Here is a 25278-nt window from a genome sequence, read left to right on the forward strand (position 1 = left end):
CCATCGTGAGAGTAGAAAAAATATATTAAGACCATTAGCGTCCTACGAGCTTCAAGGGAGTGAAACGGGTTGAAGAATGCCTGTCGGAATAAAATCGTTTCACGAATTATCGAAAGAAAAATAGTTATAAGTATGTATTCAAATAAATACATCGAAAGATCTACATATCAGATCGACAGACCCCCTAGCAACCAATAATGGTGTCGAAATAATTTTTCAGACAAAACAGAATTAACTGAAAATGAATTCAATTCTAGTTAAAGATGGATAAAAGTATTTAAAAATGCATTGGCATCGTGTTCTGGTGAATTCTAAATGTTTGAAATATCTAGGTGTCGGGAAGTTAGTTAAAAATCGATTGCAAGATTTGTACCGGACAAAGAACCACTGGACAAATAAGAATACGAGCTAAGAAAAATGTTGTAAAATGCACGTGTAAACATGTATTATCGTGCTAGTTGCAAGATTACATGCGTGAATCAAAAAAGTTCAAAAAACTGTACAATCATGTGATAATGTCCTTTTAAGGAAGACAAAATTTAATTAAAAAAGTAGAATAAGTACTATAAAATGTTTTATTTAATTAACCAAACAATTAATTAAATAATACAATGCAGTTCCACCATGAATTGACAGTTAATACTATAAAAGAGATTAATATATGTAGTAATAAATAAATAAATAGATAATCTAATATATAAAAATCAATATTTGTTTGTTTGTTTGTTTGTTCGTATTTTATGCGCTGCCATACCGTTCATCCGATTGCGATAAAACTTATTGCTTGCACTTGCGCGAAGAGTATAGGCTATATCTTATATATAAAAATGAATGTCTGTCTGTCTGTCTGTCCCGTATGCGTTCCTATACCATTCATCCGATTGCGATGAAATTTTGGTAAGTGGTTGTATGCACACCCGCAAAGGTTTTTGAATTAGAAAAAATCATCACCTTCTTCTTCTTCTTCGTTCTATTTTCTTTTATTCGTATGGTTCCTATACCATTCATCCGATTGCGATGAAACCTTCGTCAGTTGTTGTGGTAACACCCGCAAAGGTTTCTAAATTAGTACAACCATCTTCTATTTCTTCTTCTATTCAATATTCTTCTATTCTTATGCGTTCCTATTCCATTCATCTGATTGCAATAAAATTTTCGTCAGTAATTGTGCTAACACCCGCGAAGGTTTCTGAATTATAAAATCATCTTCTTCTTCTATTCGTATGCGTTCCTATACCATTCATCCGATTGCTATGAAACTTTTGTCAGTTGTTGTGCGCACACCTGCGAAAGTTTCTAAATTAGTATTATATAAAATACAAAGTTGTCGTTTGTTTGTTCCATTTAATTTTGATTTTTTTTACTACATATTAACAACATTAATAACATTAATAACGTTTTCATATTTTGGATTCGATTTTAATTTAGTGTTCTTTTGTTTGACCTCTACTCTTATTAGAATTATTTTCATATTGCCATATTGTATTACACAGATATTTTAATATTAAAAAAATAATTACCTCTTATTATTTTTTAAATATCTAAGATAAATATAACCACGAAGCGACCCTGTGCGAAGCTAGTATTATATAAAAAAAATATTTTTAGAATATATTACACCATTTTCGCCCTAGAGCCGGAGTGCAATGTTATGAAGCATATACTCTACCAGCAACCTTAACAACAATACACTTTTAAAAGAATTTATTGTGGCTAATTACTATGTTTGATGGTGGTTTTGAAACCGACACAGTTTGAACACCTCAGAGACACAAAACGTACAAAAGCGCGGGAAAGCGATCGGAAAAGGCGGCAAAATTGCTACCGACCGCTGTGCCGCGGAGGGAGACGCCATGACAGCGTGCAAGCGAGACAAAGCGTTTAAGATTTATTGCCGGCAGAGCGAGAGGGAAAAGAAAGAGCGGGAAAAGTCCATTTGGAATGTGTCAGGCGCAGGGTTTTCCGGCCATTATTTATTTTGTACCTACTACTTCTTTCTGTGTGGGATAGGCTATAATTTTATTTGGTGTGTGTGGGTTAGTTCTATTTGGTCAGGGGGTTTCAAACGATAATTTTGTGGTAATAAACATAGTAACGAAACGCAGTCTCAAATGGAACGATGCAGTGGCGAGGGGTGGAGGTAGGCTGTTAAGATTCAACATAAATCGTGCACACTAAACTTCGTCAGTCGTACTTATTTGTTTACATTGAACTAAGAATACAATTCACAGATGGTGCTGGTTAGTTTTCAAAATTCAATTACACCCTACCTAAACCAAACCATAATAATTTGGGTATGCTATGGGCGATGCAACAAAAAGAGTGCACACTTTTTTAGTCAAACTTTTTGGGAATGGGACGACTGGCCTCCGGACAATTGGACGCCGCGCTGTCGTAGACACGTGTAGACGAGGTATTTTAATCAGTTTCTATCTACTACTTAGTAGTTTGAATTTATTTTACTCTTAGCATAATGTATTCTTTATCGCGAATTGAGAATTACCATGCCTAAGGCTTTATATAAAATAAAAAACTCTTTTTTCGTTGGAACTTAAACATATGCACGATTAAATCATTGTTTACTTATGCATATTTACATTCTCACCAACTATTAAATCATATTATAATCATTAAAATATAAATAATAATATTGAATATTTTATTTAAAGTACCTATAAGTACCTAACGTCTATTTATTTTTGAATTCCGTGGCGTCCAGTTGTCCGGTGCCAAATCGTCCTAGACCCGATTAGGCAGGGTTTAATTTAATTTTAAAAACTAACAAACACTATGTAGACATTGTAGTCAGTTCAATGAAAGCAAATACGTTTGATTGGAAAAAGTTTAGTGTGCACCACAGAACAGATTAATTTTGTGTTCCCTGGTGTTCACGACTTATGTCGAAAACTTAACAGCTTACCTCCACCCTTCGCCACTAAACGATTGCTTAAAATAGAAAAAAACCTTCGGTCACACTTACAAATGATTTAAATGCATTATTGTTATATTACTAGATTTCCTCTCAAGTAAACGACGTAGGCAATTAGACAGTTATTATATAAAATATGAATTACGCAATGGGTATACTAAAACAGTACACCTACTTAACGCTCCACATGGTCAGCGTAGGTAAAAATGGAGCTTTTATGGAATTTTCAGAGCATAACCCTGGACATTCCTGAAACGTTGTAGATAAGCTGATTACATCATTTTGAAGCCTTATTATCCTTTATATTTATTTTAAATATTTGATGACTGCATAAAATATTTTTATTCAATAAAATAATATTCTTTTAAACCTCTCGCTCTAATGTTTTAAAATATAGTCATATTTCAGTACGTCCATGTGAAATGGTGTTAAGATTTTTTAGATTTATTAATTTTTAAACCCATTTACAAAACCATTAGTATAATTAATGTTAACATTATATAGTGACATATTTACGATAAAATAAATATATTTTATAATCTTTTTGATCCCAAATTTGACAAGAATTAGGCATTTTATTATTCAAAAATGGGCACGATTAACACATTTGAAGATAATTCTAAAGATAATGATTATAAGCTAAGTTTTTGACCATTGAAATGTGATAAATATCTTACGAATAATGTTTGCTTTATAATAATTATTTACCTAAGAATAAGGTAGTATTTTTTTGAAATAGGCCATTCTATTGACATTTCCCAATGGCTAAGCTACAACATACGGCCGTAGCCATAAATTGACAAACGGTAAATGAAGTAGGGAGTAAGATCATGTGTTAACGCGCGTGTTTGAACATGTACCTAACCGATTTTTTTTTTTAATAAATGCGAATACTGACAGTCTGCTCTTGGTTTATGCATTGACGCTCATTCGTCTATAATGCGTAGTTCATTTTCGTAGGACACTCCGCACATTCAAACCCCTGAGTCAAAATTTACTGTATTGGTATATAGCCTATCGGAATTATATTTATTATCTGTTCTGTGCACAAAACGCAGATTACAGAATTCACCTCACATAAATAAGTGGACTAAATCAATATTCCAAACAATTTGGTTGAACACAGCTATAATTACCGTGCTCCTCCGTCTTAGCATCATCAATAATTGCAGCTTTGTTCTACATCTATACCGTAGTATAAGGTATGTAGAATATAAACAATCTTACATTCTTCTTGTGAAATATTATTCGTTGAATAAAAGAAATTCACAGTGTGATATGTGTTGCCACTTAATCAAATCGTTGTCAAAATAATATGTACTGTCTTGCGACTCATATATACATAGGTAGCTAAAACTATTGTATTAGTTAAACACACAACTACAAAAAAGCAATTTAATAAAAGATAGATTTGAATATTATACATAATATACAATATAATATGTACCAAATATTTGACCTCCCCTGTATCGGTTTTATAATACGGGGTAAAAACTTTTTAGAAAGATTTTCCCGGGGTGAAGATGAATCGGGAAATTCCCTTGATTCCCTATTCCATTTACTTTTTCAAATACTGCAATATTTAAAACAACTCGGAGCTTAGGATTCGTACTTGAGTGCAGTTTGTAATAGGTAGGTAAGTAATAAATTATTTTCATTCAACCATAGATAACACTTGACTTGACAGTGTTTTAATCGTAGGTAAATCAGGGAATCAGTGTACCGATAAGTACCGTGAAATTCATCAATTTTCAACACTGACGTTGGTACATACCAGTGGCGAAAGGTGGAGGTAGGCTGTTAATATCCGCCATAAATAGTGTACCTTAAACTTTGTTAGTCATACGTATTTGTCTTCATTGAACTAAGACTACAATTATTTACATAAGGTATTGATTAGTTAATAAAATTCAATTAAACCCTGCGAAACCAAGCCATAATAGATAATAGTAAAAAAATACTCATTCATAAAAAACATACATCATTTTGGAGATTTTGGAGATAGAATAATATTTTTTGTTTAAAACGAACCATCAATTTTTGTACTATACGTTCTATAAGTAAGTATGAATGAAAAATGTGCACAATTTTGTCGTATCGCCCAAAGTAAACCAAAGCATAATATATAGTCTGGCTTAGGCAGAGTTTAATTGATTTTTTAAAACTAACTAACACCATCTGTATATTGTAGTCTTAGTTCATTAAAAACAAATACGTATGACTAACAAAACGTAAGGGCCCACATGCCCAACGTTGGTCAAAATGAAGATGTTATGGCTTTTTTTCAGAGCATTAGCCTGGATATTCCTTAAACGTTGTAGATAATCTATTTATACAATTTTGAAGCCTTATTATCCTTTATATTTATTTTAAACATTTGATGACTGCATATTTTTATTACATAAAATAGTATTCTTTTAAACCTCTCGATCTAATGTTTTTGAATATAGTCATATTTCAGTACATCCATGTGCAGTGGTGTTCAGATTTTTTAGGTTTATTAATCTTTAAATGCATTTACAAAACCATTAGTAAAATTAATGTTAACATTATGTAGTTAAATATTTACGATAAAAATTATATTTTATTAATCTCTGTGATCCCAAATTTGACAAGAATTAGGCATTTTAGTATTCAAAAAATGGGTACAATTAACACATTTGAAGATAATTCTAAAGATACTGATTATAAGCGATGTCTTTGACAAATCAAATGTGATAAACATCCTACGAAAAATGATCGTTTTTTAATAATTATTGACATAAGAATAAGGTAGTATTTTTTTGAAATACGCCATTTCTATTGGCATTTCCCAGTGGTTAAGCTACAACATACGGCCGTAGCCATAAATTGACAAACGATAAATGAATTAGGGAGTAAGATCATGTTAACGTGCATGTTTGAATATGTACCTAGCCGAAATAAAAAATCTGTAGGATACGTCATTAAATTGTTTTTGAAAAACACTTATCTCCGGTTTCCAACTGGTATCAAACATAATTTCGAGAAGTAGTATGGAGCAGCACTCGAAATGGAAAATTTTACGAACCGAAACGCTCGTAAATTTTCTGAAAATATTATCATAGTTGTGTGTTTTATAAAAATAAGTGTGTTTGATTTTTGTAATATGGCCATTCTAGTTCAAACGGTAAAATTATTTTTTCCACGAAACGGAACGACAATGTTGCCGATTTTACGACCCGGAACGGCCCTCCGTTGCACTCCGGTCCATTTCGAGCCCTGGCATGCGTTGGTTTACGTGGATTTAAGATTTGAGAGAAACAAGGATAGTAGTAGCTGGAGTAACGTCCCGTGTGGCCTCGTGATCTTTCGTTACTTGGAGGTTGCAAATTATGGAACAATATGTGAATAATATAACTTTTGGGTATTCCGTACAGAAGAATTGACGATTTTTTCGCCTATGGCAATAGCAATTTTCATAACATTATGACTAAGGCCCTCCTCCCACGGCGCAACTGAAATCTGGTGGAACTGGTTGGTGATGGTACTCATAAACTGACAAATGTGATGCTTAGCACACGGCGCTACTGAAACCACTTGAAATAATAATCACATAACCTCAAACTGTCAAACTGGACCATCAGCTATTTTGTACAAAAACCAACAACACGCACGCTGCCGCGTTTACTTGAATAAAATTAGGTTATTTCAATTTTGCTTGTCTTGTACTTTTGACGTCTTGGGTTGTAAATGGTTTTTATAGCATGACACTTGTTCGCAGTGCTACCAATTTTGGTAAGAAAATATGATTTTTCACCGAATCTAATGATGTTGGTACCACTGTTTTACGGTGACTGGAAACTTGAGAGACCGCGCGACTAGCATGTCGCATCTCTTCGCGACCGTTTTGAAGCCGAGAGATTCCAGTCTCGCCGTCAGCGAGCCGCCATTGAAATACATTAGCTAGATACTGGCTGGAATTTTAGTTTCAGTTCCGAAGGACATAAGTTGCGCCGTGGGAGGATGGCCTTAGTTATTCGCTAAAAAAACTGATCTCTTATTTTTAGCTAAAGTTATCAATAATAATTATCTCAAATATAAAACTGCACCATTTAATGACACCTGCTATTAATCGTCATCATTTAAATCCCATAAATTGGAAGAATACGTATACCTTGAGTGTTGTTACCATAGCTCCCACAAGGGGGGGCTGACAGGGCTTTAGCCTGGGGCCCGAGCTCAAGGAGGGCCTGGCGTGGCGGGTCGTCCAGATAAATAAGTTCAATTGACATCACAAATTTATTTTAATAGTAAAATAAGGTTGTGCGATGCAATTTTTGATTGTTTTTTGTGATGTATGTGTGTCGACAACTCTATAATTGAAGTAGACCTAACAAAAATAAATCGATAAAAATACACTGAATTCTCCTCGAATACCTCGAACATTATTTGGCCACCCTCCTCCCACCTCCCAGGCGCCACTCTTTATGGCAAAACTATTAAACTTCACGCTGATGTGGTATGTTTATAATACTTGATACCTATCTGATACTCTTTAAACTAATAGCATGTTTTCTTTTGCTTCCATTTCAGGTATGGTTCCAAAATCGTCGTGCGAAATGGAAGAAACGCAAGAAGTCAACGAACGTGTTTCGGGCCCCTGGATCTCTTCTACCGTCCCATGGTTTGCCCCCCTTTGGGGCAGGGGCAGACGGCCTTTGTCCTCCCGCCTGGGGCGTCACCTCTATGGGGCCAGGTTAGTAAAATTATTTTCTTCACACTGTTTTCTTATCACTCTTCTCCTACATTCGAACCAATTAGTGATAAATTATGCAATAAGCCTACAATATTAAGGCCAGAAGGTCTCAGCGCATACAATTAAACTTATGACCACATCAGATAATATTACAATGACAATCTAATACGTAAAAAAATAGCTTAGAAAGATGGCCAATTATTATATTATTGAATAATTTTGTATAAAATAAATCTACAGGTATAAGTAGATAATATTATCACAAATTGTTGGTATACATACTTACGAGTACCTACCTATATAATCTTTATTTGTAACCAGTTACCTATATAATTATAAAGTGTCATTGTTTACCCCTATCGAATCTGATATCAGCTGTCAGAGAGGGTTGTGAGTTTCTCTTATCTGACTCCAGAATAATTATTTAGTATTCAGGTAAAAACTACATACACAGTATTATTATTAAAATTTACTTTTTAATATAATTTGGTAGCTTTGGGAAAAGAGCTACTTAAGGGGGGACATGCTCAGCGTAGGTCAAAATGGAGCATTTGTTTTATTTTCAAAGCATGATCCTGGACATACCTTAAACGTTGTAGATAATCTATTTATATAATTTTGAAGCCTTATTATCCTTTATATTTATTTTAAACATTTGATGACTGCATAAAGTATTTTTATTACATAAAATAGTATTCTTTTAAGCCTCTCGCTCTAATGTTTTAGAATATAGTCATATTTCAGTACATAAATGTGCAGTGGTGTTAAGATTTTTTACTTTTATTAATTTTTAAACGCATTTTTATAAAACCATCAGTATAATTTATTTATATCGACATTATTATAGTGAAATATTTACGATAAAAAATTATATTGATAATCTCTGTGATCCCAAGTTTGACAAGAATTAGGCATTTTATTATTAAAAAAATGGGCAAGATTAACACATTTGAAGATAATTCTAAAGATACTTATTATAAACTATGTTTTTACCATTCGAGTATGATAAACATCCTACGAATAATGATTGCTTTATAATAATAATTATTGACCTAAGAATAAGGTAGTGTTTTTTTTTAAATACGCCATTTCTTTTGGCATTCCCCAGTGGTTAAGCTACAACATACGGCCGTAGCCATAAATTGACAAACTATAATAATTGAAGTAGGGAGTAAAATGATGTTAACGCGCGTGTTCGAACATGTACCGTTTTTTAAAAAATCGGTTAGGTAAGCATGATTCTGGACATACCTCCAGGATCATGCTTTGAAAATAGAATAAAAGCTCCATTTTGACCCACGCTGAGCACGTCCGCCCTTAAGGTGAAAGGTTCGTGGGTATTTAAAAAACAACATTTTTGACTTCTGTTGACATCTAGTTTTTTTTAAGTTAATAAATAAATGTCCATTAAAAAACTTTCGTCAATCTCCACCAGGTGGCAGGATAATAATAAACGAAATCTGTTTTTTTTTTTATTTTCAATAACTAGAATATTTTAGGCAATTAGTGTTAGAATTAATAACTAATATTGTATATTTAATCGATGATTTATATTTTATCATATCATTTACTTTAGTCTATGGTAATGGTTGACAGTTTATATCATAGACAATTCAATATGAATTAACAAAATGCCCACATTAGTACGTAATCAACAATAAATTCTGCAAGTTGCTTATTTTCACAAATGTTTTTACGTAGTTAGTTTTTCCCAGACATTTATTTTATTAAACTTTATTTTCAGGTCTAAGTCAACTAAGTCAAGGCGGAATGGGAGGCTTCAGCCAGATGAGTCAAATGAGCCAGGCTTCCCCGTTAACCCCTTCGCTACCGATCACCTCCGCCATGGCCGGCAACGGGGGTGGGGTTTACCAGGCCCACTACGGACTCAATTCGTTGGGGGAGTTCTGTAAGTATTAATTGTTATTTATTATTTTAGACAGTTGTGCCAGGTGAAATTTACCCCATGATATAAATAGACACAACAGCCCTCTATGATGCAAAATACAAATCATTAAACGCAGAAAGCAGACAAAACACGACTGACCTCATTTTTTCGCTCCTAAACTTATAATATAACGTACTATGTGAAAAAATGTAGGCTGCGGCGCTATTATGGGACGTACCTGCCTCTAAAGTTGTGGTTATATTGAGATGCATGTCGCGTACTGTCACACTGTCACGGCGACAAATTTAGTCTATGGTTTTGTCATTTTTCGGCATATTTTGAACGAACACGATCTCTATAAATTCTATGATGGATTAACCTAGTAACGAGTCTCTGTAAATTCAATAATATTTTGAACAGAACCCGACCCGCAGACCATATATGAAGCGCCTAGTTTCAAAATCCCCTAAAACGATTTTAGGTAGTTTTGAGAAAAATGAGAAAAAAATATATCTATTAAATATGTGAACTTTATGTATTTATTTTTTAATTCGTTACATTCTAAAGAGTATTTTGGCTTTCCATTTTAGGGGTATTTGAAAAGCACACCCACCCATTTTAGCGGGTTTTGAAATTTACCCTAATTTTTGATCATACCAGCGCTCGAAATGGAATATTTCACGAACCGGAGCGCTCAATATTTTATGAAAATGTTAACATAGTTATCTAATTGCTTGTGTATTTTTTAAAAATAAGTGTGTTATGCCGTGTCCACATTGGCAACAAGTTGCTGGCAACCTCATTAAATTTCGATTAAAATAATTTTTGGTCAAACAAATTTTGATAATTATCGTGAAATTTAATGAGGTTACCAGTGTGGATAAAACTTTTAGATTTTTACGTTAAATGGCAAATCTAGCTCACTGTCCACGAGACGGAGCGATAATTTTGGTGATTTTATGAACCGGAACGGCGCTTCGGTGCGTTCCGGTTCATTTCGAGCCCTGGATCATACGTCTTAACGGTTTTTGGCGTTTTATATAGTTCAATCTTTGGCCATAATATATGTAACAAAAATATCCATCTAAATACATATATAACTAAAAAAAAATCAAAAACCATTTTAGGGGCTTTTGAAACTAGGCGTTACATATAATAGACAACAATCTTATAGAAAATACATAATGGCAACCGCTAAAAACAAAAAAACACGCGATTTTGACATGATTCGAAAATGTGTGTGCATGTAGGAATTGATAAAAAAAACGTTCATTGAGTCATGCAGGTGTCGATGCAGTGCGGTACGCGTGAGGTGACCTCATTGTTGTTTTGGTGATTTCGGCAGGTTTTGCTAACTGACAATGTTCGTTTAAAGGTTCAAAATGTGCTACAGGTTGGGAGCAGCAGTCATTTTAAACATCAAGAAAAACGACATCACACACTTTTTTCCCGTAGAGGCAGCTTACTGTGACGTCACGTGATTGTACGCGACGTGCATCTCACTATAATCACAACTTTAGTGTTTTCAAACCGAATAAGCATACAAATCTCTTCTTATATAAATTCATAAGGATAAGGTCCAATTTATGAATGTCCGTCATATTAGCACCTAATTCGATTGACCATAGCAACCAATAAATAATAACTTAACGTGACGTATGTATAGAGAAAATGAGGTAAGTATGTAGATTGTAGGTAGTGACCTCTGTTAGTTGAAATGCGATCGAATACTACCACGAAACGCCTGCTTTTAGTGAGGATAATAATTTTTAAAACAAATATTATGACGTAGGCAGAGAGTAAAGTCGCTCCATTCGAGTGTAAGTATTTGATATTGGAACAATGTCTGAAACATTTTTAAAAGCCCAATTCACAACTCGTTCTAATTATCACAAAGGTGTTCGCATTACTTACTGGGTTTTCAAAGTTTTCTGATTTTATATAACAGATGTTTCATTATTTGATGGTTTTAGACATAATACAGATTACGCTGTCCAGGGTTTTTCTGTATGGGTGATGCTTCCCGTAGCCAAAGGTCTCTCGTTCAGCTTTCTCTTCAGAGTTCTCTCGCCAGAGTTTCGCCTTGCACCCTTCTCTGTTAGCTACAGATAGAGTTTGGTATTTTCCGAGAAAATCGCAGTCTCGAGATATTGGGAAATTTAAAAAAACTTGTAAAAATCCTAAAATCAGTGTAAAAACTGACAAATTCCAAAAAAATATGTAATATATTTTTATTTATGTAAGAAGACAAACAAAATAGAAGTAGGAGAACAAAAATAATTCAAAACATTACTTATTAAAATAGAATTTAAAAAATACATACTGTCAATCGCTGCGTCTGACAATCGCGTACGCTTTTGAGACACGAAATTCCCTGATGTTGCAAAAATTGCACTCATTTTGAGTCGACGTTGGCTTAATTGTGTTAAATGCTCCGATCAGTCTTTGAACGTTTTGTGTTTCTGTCCACTTTTTTCATATAGAAAATCGTTTTTTTTTTTAATTAATATTTGATAATAAAGAAATCCCGAATCCCGAGAAAAGATTCTCGAGATCCGGGATTTTCCGAAATGTTAAAAATTTCAATTCTTGAAATTCGGGATGGAAAATCTCGAAAATTTCTCGAGAATTCCCGTCAGGAAATTCCCGAAACCCAACTCTAGTTAGATATATGCTGCGTCATATACTGCACATTATCTGCATTGCCCGAGGGACGCCGCGCGGCGGCTGGAGATAGAATTTGCTGACTTTCTTGGACAGTGGCGTCTCAACATTTTTTAGAAGTAATATACCTTTTGGCATAAGTATATCTGTATACCTCATTGAGGCCGTAGTCAGCCTTTGTCAATGAAATAATAAAGTTCTGCGGAAGTACGTGGTAACGCAACGCACAGGACCGAGAGAAGTGGAATCAGCTTGGAGAGGTCTCCATCCAGCAGTGGATAGATTCAGGCTGATGATGATGATAACAGGTGTTACCGAATTCTCCGTCAGGGCGCCCTGGGACCATAGAGCATAGATAATATACGTAACCTGAGACACAGAAAAATATTCTGATATAATTTATAATTATTTAAGCTCCTTTTATGTCAATTCATGATGGAACTGCATAGTATTGTCGTTTAATTTAATAAAACGCATTTTTTTTTGTAGTACTTATTCCATTTTTAATCAAGAAATTAGGACCGTTTTCGTCTGCCTCAGAGGGACATTTTCAACTGAATATTTTTTTTTTAAACAATATTTATCAAACAAAATCCAAAGCGACTCCTTGGTCCCATAATCAAATTTCTTGCCTATGTCCATCCAGTGTTGCAATCGATATGATTGTGATATATGAATCGATCGTGAGGTTTGGCCAATATACTTCTTCTTACATCCACGACATTTTATCTAATACACACCCTCTGAATCCATAATACAATACTTAACAATTCATACCCTACTTCCTCAAATTATGTTGTCAAAGTTAATTCGTAAATAATTATTGTATTTAATTACATCTCTCATAATTCCGTCACTATTGGACAATATATCTAAGGTCAAAATTATCTAGTGTGGAAAATATGAAATAAACTTGAACATCAGCGCATCTATTCTATAAACAAGACTGCTTTCGGCCCACTACGGCAGTTATCTATGGTAGTAAAGTATCGAAGTATTAGCACGTATTGTCAATTACACTAAGTTAGCCATCTAAACTGATTATATCGCTCTGAAATTCAGCATAGCGCATAGCCAAGAGAAGTGCTGTTAAAACATAGCACTTATTGTAACAATAGTACAACTAACTTGTTGTAACTGTTACAATAAGTGCTAATACTTCGATACTTTCCTACCCTAGATAGCTGCTGTAGTTGCCGAAAGCAGTCTTGTGTATAGAATAGATGCGCAGCTGTTAAAGAAAATGTTATTTTCAATAGTTATGTCAATACCATTATGTATTAAAGTTTCTGACATAAACGAAACGCGAATTCATCGTTTGAGGATATTCAAGAGGCTTCGTATTTCTTGGGTATGCTACGGCGACTTATTTCTAATATCGTCTAATCGAATGTATCTACAAAGTTTGAGAATCATTACACCTAGTGAGAGTTTTTAGCAGAAGCACAAAACGCGAGTTAAATGTCGTCCATTTTCGTTGAATTCGATTGCTGTTTGTTTGTTTGTCCAGCATTTAATATCGACTCACAAATTAACGCCTTAAAAGAACAGAAAAGTGCTAATGAAAAAACAACCAAATATTTTCGCAATTCCAGATTTCACACGATCCGAAATAGTTGCGTGTCTAACTAGGGGTCAAATAAAATATTTACCTATGTAAAGAGAAAAAAAATCCAATCAATGTCGGTAGCGGCGATTTTCCTTGACGAAATGCTTACTTCATCAGAATGATCCAATATCTTCAATAGATGTGTAGTTTTTACTATTTCCGGTCTAAAAAAATATTGCAACACAACTATAATTTATTACCAATCGATTTTTTAAGACTTAATAACGGCTTAGATAAATGTACCCACCATCTTCTTCCACGGCGCTACATCCCGGGGTGGGATTTGGCCTCCTCCACTCACTACGGTCTCTCGCCACACTTCTCCAGTTACCGGATCTTCTTATATGAAGCCAGTCTTCTTCTATGGCGTCAGCCCATCTCCTTCTTGGTCGGCCTCTGGGTCTCTTCCGTTGGGGTAGCCACTTCGTCATGATCCTTGGCGCTCTAACTTCAGGCATTCTCTCCACATGTCCCGCCCATCGTAGTCTTTGGGACTTACAGTATCTTATGATTGTTTGTTGTTCAATCAGCTCTTCCAACACGTGGTTCATTTTTATTCTGTAGTTCCCATTTTCCAACGAGGGTCCAAAGATTTTTCGGAGTATTTTGCGCTCGAAGACAACTAATTTATTTTCCTCGTTTTGAGTTAAGCACCAAGTCTCACAGCCATAAGTGACCACTGGCCTTATAATTGTTTTATATATTAAAAGTTTACTTCTTCGGCCTAGAATTTTCGAGCCCACCAGTCGCTTGCAGACATGCCAGCATTTATTCCCGGAGATAAGGTGGATTTTTATCTCCTCTGCTGTCTTATTTTGGGTATTTAGGCTGGATCCGACATACGTGAACTTGTCCACCCCTTCATATGCATGCTGTTCTATGTCTATATTAAAAAATGTACCCACCACAGAACAGAAAATAAACAGAATTCCGATAGGCAATGTTCAATACGCTACATTTTGATGCAGGGTTTGAATGTGTGAGTATCCTACGCATGGCCCCCACAAGGGGGGACTGACAGGGCTCTAGCCTAGGGGGATGGGCTCAGGGTCGACCAGATAAATGAGATAAATACACATCTTAAATGTGCTCTAATAATGAAAAAGGTCGCCTGCGGCGCTATTTTACTTCTGGGTTTCGCCATTTTTAAATACCTATACCTATGGTTGTGATGCAATTTTTGGTTTACTTGTGTTGATACTCGACAACTCCATTATTCGATGTGTTAAAAAATCACTAAAAATACACTAAATTTTATTTGATCTCGAATACCATTTAGAAAACGCCACTGTAAAGCGTCAGATTGGCTTTAACATTAGCTATAGGTAGGGGGCCTATACAAAGATTCTTGCCTGGGGGCCCGCTTCAGGATGTGGGGGCCATGATCCTACGAAAATGAAACACGCATTATAGACGTGCAATAGTGTGTGTAATACATCAATATTAAATGAGCGTCAATGCATAAACCGAGAACAGTTGCCAGTATTCGACGTATGACGTATTCTTGACGTGTTTCAGTTTATCCCGGATTCTTCCTTACTCGAGATCGGATACCTGCTATTCCTTACCCGTTAGGTATTTCAGTTCCCACTAACTAAATTCCTCAAGAGGCATGTGCATACGAAATACGAATAAATAAAACATGAAATCGTCACTGTTCTGGCAGCAGACACTAATTCGAAAAAATGACATATTGAGTTAGTTATACTAAAATGTTCCTTATTTCAAACTTTACCGTCTGGAAACCTTCTTAATAAATAAACAGTCTTTATTTTAAAGTCATCCTTTTTACGATTACTCAATAAACTCGCATGATAGACCATTTCAAACATTTTAACAACTTCAAAGTCAAATTACTCAAAACTAGTATTCTCCAGTTTAGTGTGTTCTGCCAGAACAGAGACGAAATAGACACGCAAATTAATAATTAGGTAGGCATATACCTACAATACTCGCATCGGTTCGAATCATGGGTCTGGCAAATACACATATTGTTTTTTTTTATTTGTGTTTGCAGTCGTATGGGCCTAATAGGTTGACCAAATGACAAAAATCTGTTAAAACGAACCTCCACTCTATGGAGGCCCATAAACGATCTTATTAGGATCGGAATTGGTCAAAAAAAACCTAGAATATAAATGAATTTATGTTTTATAGTTACTAAAATTAGTATGGCTTAAATCCGTATATGGCGTGAATATGTTGATAAATCTAATAATATAAATTCTCAGGGCAGCTATTTGTACGTTAATATATTCGTGCAATATATTCACGCCATACATGAAAATTATATCATATATGAGCTAAAATCAGTCAGCGCCTGGAGCCTCCAAGTACCTTAAGGTAAATGATCATTCTACCAGAATCACATAGCGGAAAATACGAATTTCGAGTGCTGACTATGAGAGAAAGAAAAGTCTGCTGATGAATCGATGCTGTTTTTGAAAGTGGGCAAAATATTCTGACCCCACACCTGCCTAGGGGCCTAGCACCTCTTATGACCGACCCTGACAGTGACTCACTGTCCAAGTGTATTTTGTTTACCATTTTTTGTCATGTCTGATCCTAAGATCATATGGCTATGAGTCTCTACAGCAGGGGAGGGCAAACTGCGGCCCGCGGGTATTTTTTTGCGGCCCGCCATCATTAATATTGTACTTCTGATTACGAATAATTTTTTTATAATTTTTTAAAAAATATTGAAATAGATTAAAATTTGAAGAATTTATTGTTTCGTAAATGTATTATCACAATACGTCTTCCTTGCGTCTCGTCTTACACTATGTAACCACTATTTTCTACGTTGAACATCGATTTCAATAGATATTGATAGTGTACCGACAGAGCTACAACTTGAGATTATTGATCTGCAGTGTGACACTGATTTAAGAAAATTGCATCGTCGTGAAGAAATCTCCAAATTTTATAATGCCATTAATTCAAACAAATTCGACCAACTTAAAGATTATGCAAGAAAAATTTTCGTTGTTTTTGGATCAACCTATATATGTGAACAAACATTTTCGATCATGAACCTCAATAAAAATTCCTTACGGTCAAATATCTCCGATGCCCATTTACAAGCAGTTTTGAGAATATCAACTACACAATTAACACCTGAATTTAAAAAAATGTACAACAATTTCAATCTTCTCATTAAATTTTTTGTAATGTTTATTTTTCGTGATAATAAATAGTGTATATCTAAAAATGGTATTTTACTTGCGGCCTGTCGCTCATTTTGAATTCTTGAATTTGGCCCTCCATCCAAAAAGTTTGCCCTCCCCTGCTCTACAGTGTTAACCTCTTGCTCAATCTATTATGTCCATACTCCAGGGGCAAACACATATTGAAAAACAACATGTGATTTTTTTCTAGGCTCAGGATTTGAACTGGGATCCATGACATTATAGGCTTGACGCGTAACCTCTCGGCCATCGTGGGAGTACTAATGTACCTATATTCCACGATTTCTTGATAGAATCAGAATAGTTTCTTACCTGTGATCTTTTCATTCCAGGCGATACAATGATGTCATACTGCAACAACATGGGAGGTGGCGGAGGGGGAGGCGGCAGCGGTGGGGGAGGTGACGGATCAGGAGGTTCGCCTGGACGAGAGGGGGGTTCCCCTGGCGAAGGAGATCTGTGGCGAGGTCACAGCATCGCGGCGCTGAGGCGGAGGGCATCCGAGCTGTCGGCCCAGCCTCCGCCATACCTTCAGCTGCCGTGCGATGCCCACAACAGCCCCGTCTATTGACAGGGGCACACGCACCCCTCTTACTCCTGAAGAGCTCCCTGGCACCGAGCCGAGTGTTTTGTGTCCAGTGAAAATGACAGTCCGCAGTGAATTTAGTTTAAACAATATTTATGCTCCTATACCCGGTTACGTTTCACCGGAACATTTATGAAAAAATATTATAATGCCCAGATCGAAGGAGAAACTAAAGGGCAACCCAAACAGTCAACAAACACAGAAATCTGTGACTGCCTGCGATCAAGTGTGACTGGCTTGCGATTCATTACATACACTTGACGGCAGGCAGTTGTGTTTTTATGATTGCATGCATTTCATGTGGGCTGACCCTATATATTGAGAAACAGCAGTCACATACCAACCAGAAAAACATGCCAACAGAATACAAATGTTTGTCAACTGGGATATATGGAAAAAAAATTTCAATAAGTGTTATATAATATTATGGCTCGTAAACACCTACAGACTGCGGCAGTTACGCGCTGCATTCAAACAAATTATTTTTCCACACACACCTAACGAATGTCCAATGAGCATTCCACAAACCATTTGAGTATTTAGCAGAAGACATGAGCACCTCAACGGTGGAATTACCAGGTATCACGTCACCAAGATAAAATGCTATTAAGCCCATCGACACTACAGCAGCGAAATCCTTTATGTTCAGCGCGTAATCTCTGTATGTATACAATTGCGCGCATGCTACTACTATTGTACCAGTGGGTACAATCCTGGGTACCCAAAGACAACATACATAACTACAAAATGTATCACCATATTTCCAGTTTCCTTCAACTTTCTTCTAAAAGAATAATATATCTTTGATTGCAAACTACGATGATTGATATAGACATGCTGAGAGAACCCAACCGATTAAGTTCAGTTCCATGATTGAGTCACTTTAATTAGATTTCAAATTCTTATCCCAACATCTCATTAAATTTTTTAGTTAATTGTATATTCTACCCAATTTTTATTTGGTTCTGCAGTCATTATTAATCCACCCAATTATTGAACACTAAATGAGCTTGCACATACATACTCAATGCAACCACAAATCAATTTCAACCATATAATTTAGTTGACATCCACAAAATACAAAATTGCGTGTCCAAGAACATTATTTGTACAAGAACAATGTATTCAATCGGCGTATGAATCCAAAAATACATGGACATTAGTGTCAGAACATAATTGAAGGTCTTAGAAATAAAAATGGTAGTTTCCATTTTCGTGTAATGTTGGTGAGTTATTAACATTAACACCCACGATGGCCGCGTGGCTTAAGCATCGGCCTATAACGTCGTGGGACCCAGGTTAGAATCCTGGGTCTGGCAAATACACATATTGTTTTTCAATTTGTGTATGAGTCAGAGTATGGACCTAATAGGTTGAGCAAGTGGCTGACATCCATTTCTCGTAAAAACAAAAATCTGTTAATACAAACTTCTACTCTGTGAAGGCCCATAATTAATATGATCTTATTAGGATCGGACATGTTCGAAGTCATTAAAAATGTCTTAACCAATTCTATGCCTTCAGCGAGTTTTCTCGCTCTATGAGGGCGTAATCGACAGGCCACACATACAAATTTCGCGAGTTATCTCGTCCGACTTTAAACTCAAATTATTAGCCACCGTCGATTGATTTGCATAATCAAAAAAATAAGCACATTGACATTTGTTTGAATAATTATGAAATACTTAGCCATAAATTACCGGTATTACAGCGATTTTAATAAGAGCTTCACTCTACATTAAACATGTGTCGTTAAAAATCTGCGGCCTGTCCGATAGTGCCATTGTAATATTGTGAGGCATAGATAATTTTAAGTATATTTTTCTTATATGTGTAATTTCTCAAAAAAGTATTTTATAATACTTTTTTAGAAATCATACTTATAACAGGGAAATAAGACATTTTTATTGACTTGCTAGCATTTGAAAAAAAAATGGAAACTGCTGTTTTTGGTTCTAGATCCTTATATTAAATGTTCGGAACCAGTTTTGATACAACTTTCAAACAGTTTATTTACAATATTTATTTGTTCACAAATTACTGTACCTTGGTCTAGACTGGGTGTTAAAAAAGATTTGTCATGCTACCAACAAAATTAACAGCGCCGCACCATTTTCATTACATGTTGTAACATGACGACAGGATCAAACATAAAAATTGATATGTATGAACATGGTACAATGCTATTACTTTCTTATCTATTATAACATTTTACATAATTCGCACATCCGGTGCAACAACATCTTCTTCGACCATGTCCAATCCTAATAGGATCATATGGGCCTCCACAGAGTGGAGGTTTGTATTAACAGATTTTTGTTTTTATAAGAAATGGATGTCAGCCACTTGCTCGACCTATTAGGTCCATACTCTGACTCATACACAAATTGAAAAACAATATGTGTACTTGTCAGACCCAGGATTTGAACCCGGGACCCACGATGCTATAGACCAACGCTTAAGCCAGTGTCTCAACATCACAAGTGCTAAAAAATCAAAAATGAGATTAGTGTCAAAAAACATGCCTAATAGGTCTCTGCACCTGGTGCGTCAATGTCATAAGTGTAGTTCTTATAGTTTCCGTCAAAGGACCCATTTGTCAAATCATGAAACCATGTGACTCTATCAAGTTCACAATCTTTAAATGCTCCTCCTGAAAAAAGTGTGTTTTGCACTTATGACGTTATTGCACCGGATGTGTGATGATAACTTTTCAGACGTTTGAAAAATAAGATGCAATATAAGAATATCACGGGTGTGTGCGAGGTCACTATCAAAAATTGAATGTGGGAGATATTGATATTTTGCTCTTGTACTAATTGATTCTCTGTGGGCGAGTCGCCTAAGGCCTGTATCCAATACAACCGATCATTGATAACATTATTATTCACCCATGAAATAATAATACATTTATATATACAATAAAAATGTTAATAAAATCATTATTAATATTAGAAATCTGTTGTGTTAATATGAACATTGATAGTCAAAACGTACAGTTTTATAAAATGGACGATTGATAAATTGTAATGATATAAGTGAATCTATCTTTATTGAACATAAGTGTATTGAATGTGGATTATTTGATGAAGTGTTACGATTAATAATTAATGTATATTACGGAATAAGAATTTTTGCATATTACTAAAAGTGTGTATACGTCAAAACAATAAATTTTAAAAGAATTCTTTAGGTACTGATTAAGTATATATTGTAATATTTCAAACTTTTAATGTGATTTTACCAGCTATACAATAATACGTAGGATAAAAAATATTTAAGTATGTAACGGGGTAATAGAACGTAAACAATTTTTAGAGTAACCAATTTACGGTGGGAAATTTAAATTTTTACTAAATGTGTGCTTTTGGAAATATAATTTGACAATATCGTTAAATTAATCTTATAAGATGGCTTCCTCATTAAAATTTATTGTACCATAAAATATTTTAATCACATGAACTACCCTTAAGCAGAATGCATATTTTTTTTACATTTCAGAAAACCTCTAAAAAAATGACAAACTTGATAACAAATACTAAAATAATCATTCATTTGTTGGAAAATATTTAATAATAATAGCATTATATTGTACTACTGACACACATTTGTCTTAAAATAAGACAAAATTTTTTATTAATAAAATCCGGTTGGCCATTTTTCTTTTAATTTTTATAGCCATTTATGTGATTCAACATTTTTTTTCCAAAGACTAAAAAATCATAACACACTGTCAATATAATTTTATCAAAATCAACCAAATGATGACAGTAAAAAAATGAAGCTGTTAGTTTCAAAGTCAGTAAAGCACATTTAGGACTGCAAATTGAATATTTTCTTTTTGCAAACATATAAGTATACAATAAGAAAAACCAAACAGTGAGATAAAAATGTCCTTAATGTCATTAAAATTAATAAAAAATCATTTTTAAAGTTAGCCATGAAATATAAAAAATGGCGTCTTAATTTTATTAAATTGACCAACGGATGATTAAAAAGTATGTAGAAAAAATTACCTAGGTACTTTGAAACTAATAACCTCATAATATGTGCAAAATCTTTAAATCTTGTTAACTGAATACTTTTTTATGTTGGATCCTTTTTACATAACACTATTTCACTGTAATCAAACTCCAATATAAACTTAATAATAAGAACAGAACTAGTCTAAATGTTATTTAAACCAGTTCTGATCTTTACAAATAAATTATGGAAGTATTATTCATTAAAATCATGTTTTGATCATTGAGCTACTCTATTAAAATAGGTAGTCTAATAATTAAATCAGAAATGTCAAATGGCGCCACCGTCTACTTGACCTGTCAAAATATGTATCAAAATAGTGTAGTTCAGAATTTTACCACCGATCTACTATTAATGATAATATGCTACCTATGTTTAAAACATGAAGATAGTTTTTTTATTTCAGATTTAACCATATTTTAACAGGAAGCCATGAAATAATTTATGAGAGTTTCTCAATTATTTTGAAAGATTTTAAATAATATGAATATTCTAAGGCGTTTAAAATAAAAAATGTTGAATTAAACTGCAAAGAAACCAATTCCAAAATACGATACAAACCCATGATTTTTTTTAAATAAGTATCCATAAATGATACATGAATCATAATATCTAACCCAAGAGACTTGCAAACCAGAATACGAGATTGTATACGAATTGATAAAAAGCTTTTAAAAAATATTTTAATATCCAACATAAAATTTTATATACCTACCTAATTGTCTTCCTACTCCTGTATTAAAATAAATATCTACAATGGCTAAAAATACATGATTAAAAAAATAAACACTAATAGTCAAAAAAATCAGCCAATGTTTATATATTATTTTTTTTTAATTATTAAATGTAATAAAATCCAGATGAATAAATAAGGCAATGTAATATGAACGTATATTATATAAAAATCTTTTTTTTTTAAATGTTCCTAAAGCCTCAATTACATTGAGCTTCTTTACAAGCTGTTTATTGGCGAATTTAAAAGCGGGCGATTCAGCTACTGCGATTTGATGATTACACACAAAACTTTCCATTCGCTGAGAAGCCACAAGCCAGCGACTATTTTGACGGAACGTAGTTCGTTTTTTTACCGGGAGGTTGGTACTGCGCTCTACTGCGCAGTACCAACCTCCAGCAGACGTAGTAGGCCCACACACCGGTGTGTAGCGTGTAAAGTTGACCGGCTGTCAACTTTTCTCAGTACAGTGTTTACAACCTGCTTATTAGCTTATTCGATGATTACACTGGGCGACTTTACAAGCAGATTGTAAATTCGCCAATAAACAGCTCGTAAAGAAGCTCAATGTAATTGAGGCTTTACTAGATTTGAATGAAATCAAAAGTTGAACTATCCATTGATATATTTTTTATAATTTATTACAATTCAATCGTTTGTTGTGGAATTTAAAAAAGTGTAGAACAAAAATATGTGTGTTATTAAAAACAGAAAAGTTTTTCATTATAGCTCTGAATATTATAAAATCTTGGAGAATTCTAATTTTGATTCTGATTTTTGACTATATTTTTCAGGATAAGTTACGTATGTATGCATTTTTTCTAAACATTCCATAATGCATTTTTAATATTGTACAGTGCATTATAAATCATTATTATTAGCTCTACAATCCTCTATGGCTCTTGAACACATTTTTTTGTATAAGGTATCGCACATCCTTGTATGGTCGATTGCAAGAATTGGCTTAGTTCATCTGCCAAGCGGTTCAGTAATATTTATCATCATTTTTCATCCACAACGGCCTAGTTGGTAGAGTGGCCGTCTCTGAAGATGCTTGTCACGGGTTTGATCCCGTTACGTGTCAAAAACTGCATGTTGTTTTTTTTAAATGTGTATTTGATTCAGTGCAAGAAACAAATGGATCGGGAAAATGTTTGACAACTGTTCATCGTTAAAAAAAAATTATTAATAATATAACCTCCACTCTGTGGGCTCCCATAAGCTCCACTTAGGATCGAATATGATAATTTACTTTTACATCATAATCAGATATTGTACACCACCCTAATACCTTTCTTAACAGATTTTACTGAGTATGAGAAATGGTTGTAAGCCTTTCGTTCAACCAAATTAAGTTCATTTTCTAAATTCAAAAAAACAGAAAATAAAACAAGTGAATTTGGGACAAACAAAACGATACTCTGCCAATTGTCAAATGTAGACACTGCATGCATTACATTATAAAAACTTTATCAACCAGCATTGCAGGTGCGTATCAAAATATATATAAACGAAGCAAATGATTGTTCATACATTTAAAACGAATATTACTACACATTATTGTCGATAAAAAGGAGTATTTAAAATAAGCAGAAATGTTTTAAAAACATTTCAAATAATCTCGTACTATTAATTTAAAACGTTATATATCCAATATGTTTAAGTAAATCAATTTTATTTTGTATCTTGTATTATTGAACATATTAATTACAAACATTCCTTCAGATTTAATAACTTTAAGATATATACAAATACAGTCACCAAATATAGGCATGTTATCCCAAATATTACCTGTCTCCATTTAATTTACTATAATCAACCAGAGTGGTTTGTTTTTAGACCACTTACCTACACTGTTTTATCTTATCTAAATTATTTTTAAAATCTATTTTTTTAATTAAAATACTGTCTAAAACAATGAACCTTTGGGATCGTCCATAAATGACATATAAATTTTGATATTTTACCCCCTCCCCTGCCCCCGGCAGACATTGTCACAAAAACTTTCATCTCCAATCTTAACCTTTTCTATGCCTCATGATATTACTATGGCAGTATCTGACAGGCTGCAGATTTTTAACGACACACGATGAATGTAGAGCGAAGCTTTTACTACAATCGCTGTAATACCGATAATTTGTAGCTTAGTATTTCATAATTATTCAAACAGATTTCACTGTGTGTTTAATTTTTTAGATTATGCAAATTAATCGACAATGGCTAGTAATTTGAGTTTAAAGTCAGGCGAGATAACTCGCGAAATTAGTATGTGCGGCCTGTCGATCACGGCCTTATAAGTATAGAACCGGTTGATTACGTCACATTTTTAATCTCTTCCTCGAATTTGTTTAAAATGACGGATTAAATACAATGTTTATGAGTTTTGAGATGTTACATTTTCTACAACCTCTTTTGTCAAAATCATCACATTATATCAAACCCTATCCACCCCTTAGGACATGACATCATTTATATGGACGACTCCTTTTGGATAGGAACAGAAAATCATCAGATCAAATTAATGTGGTGACCAGGTTTGGATACCGAAATATCCGTCAATGTAATGAATATAAATTAATAGAATCAAATGAAGTATTGACTTTTTTTGTATTCTTGTCAGACTTATATAATACTGCAAAATAATATTATTCCAGAAGTCTCTTCAATTAAGTTTCAAACGTAAACCAATTAAGTATATTTAAGACATGTCGGATTTTAGTTTGCTATAATTTTGTAATGATATTATACCTACCTAATGTCTATAAAATACGTACTGCAGTTATTAAAAAACAATTTTAAATACTTCATAAATGACGATTAAACTAAAATAATTACATATAAGGACTCTGTATACAAATAAATTAATAATACCTTAATTTAATATTAGATAATATTAATAAAAATGTAAAGCAATTTATGTGTACGTAATAATAAAAAAGTA

At 33.9% G+C, this 25278-nt stretch overlaps 1 protein-coding gene across 1 annotated transcript in view; it reads left to right on the forward strand.

Moving 5' to 3' along the window:
* otp (orthopedia homeobox) overlaps positions 1 to 17644 on the forward strand; it is an 84478-nt gene extending 66834 nt beyond the window's left edge. Inside the window, exons 3-5 of the mRNA XM_085943238.1 lie at positions 7484 to 7646; positions 9391 to 9555; positions 17328 to 17644. Of these exons, the coding sequence (XP_085799364.1) occupies positions 7484 to 7646; positions 9391 to 9555; positions 17328 to 17566 (567 nt within the window). The 3' untranslated portion in view covers positions 17567 to 17644. The remainder of the gene's footprint in view (positions 1 to 7483; positions 7647 to 9390; positions 9556 to 17327) is intronic.
* The last annotated feature ends 7634 nt before the right edge of the window (positions 17645 to 25278 follow it).

This window comes from Rhyacophila brunnea, unplaced genomic scaffold (assembly GCF_057557595.1).
Source record: "Rhyacophila brunnea isolate RB1 unplaced genomic scaffold, BYU_Rbru_1.0 scaffold_15, whole genome shotgun sequence".
NCBI classification, from domain to species: domain Eukaryota; kingdom Metazoa; phylum Arthropoda; class Insecta; order Trichoptera; family Rhyacophilidae; genus Rhyacophila; species Rhyacophila brunnea.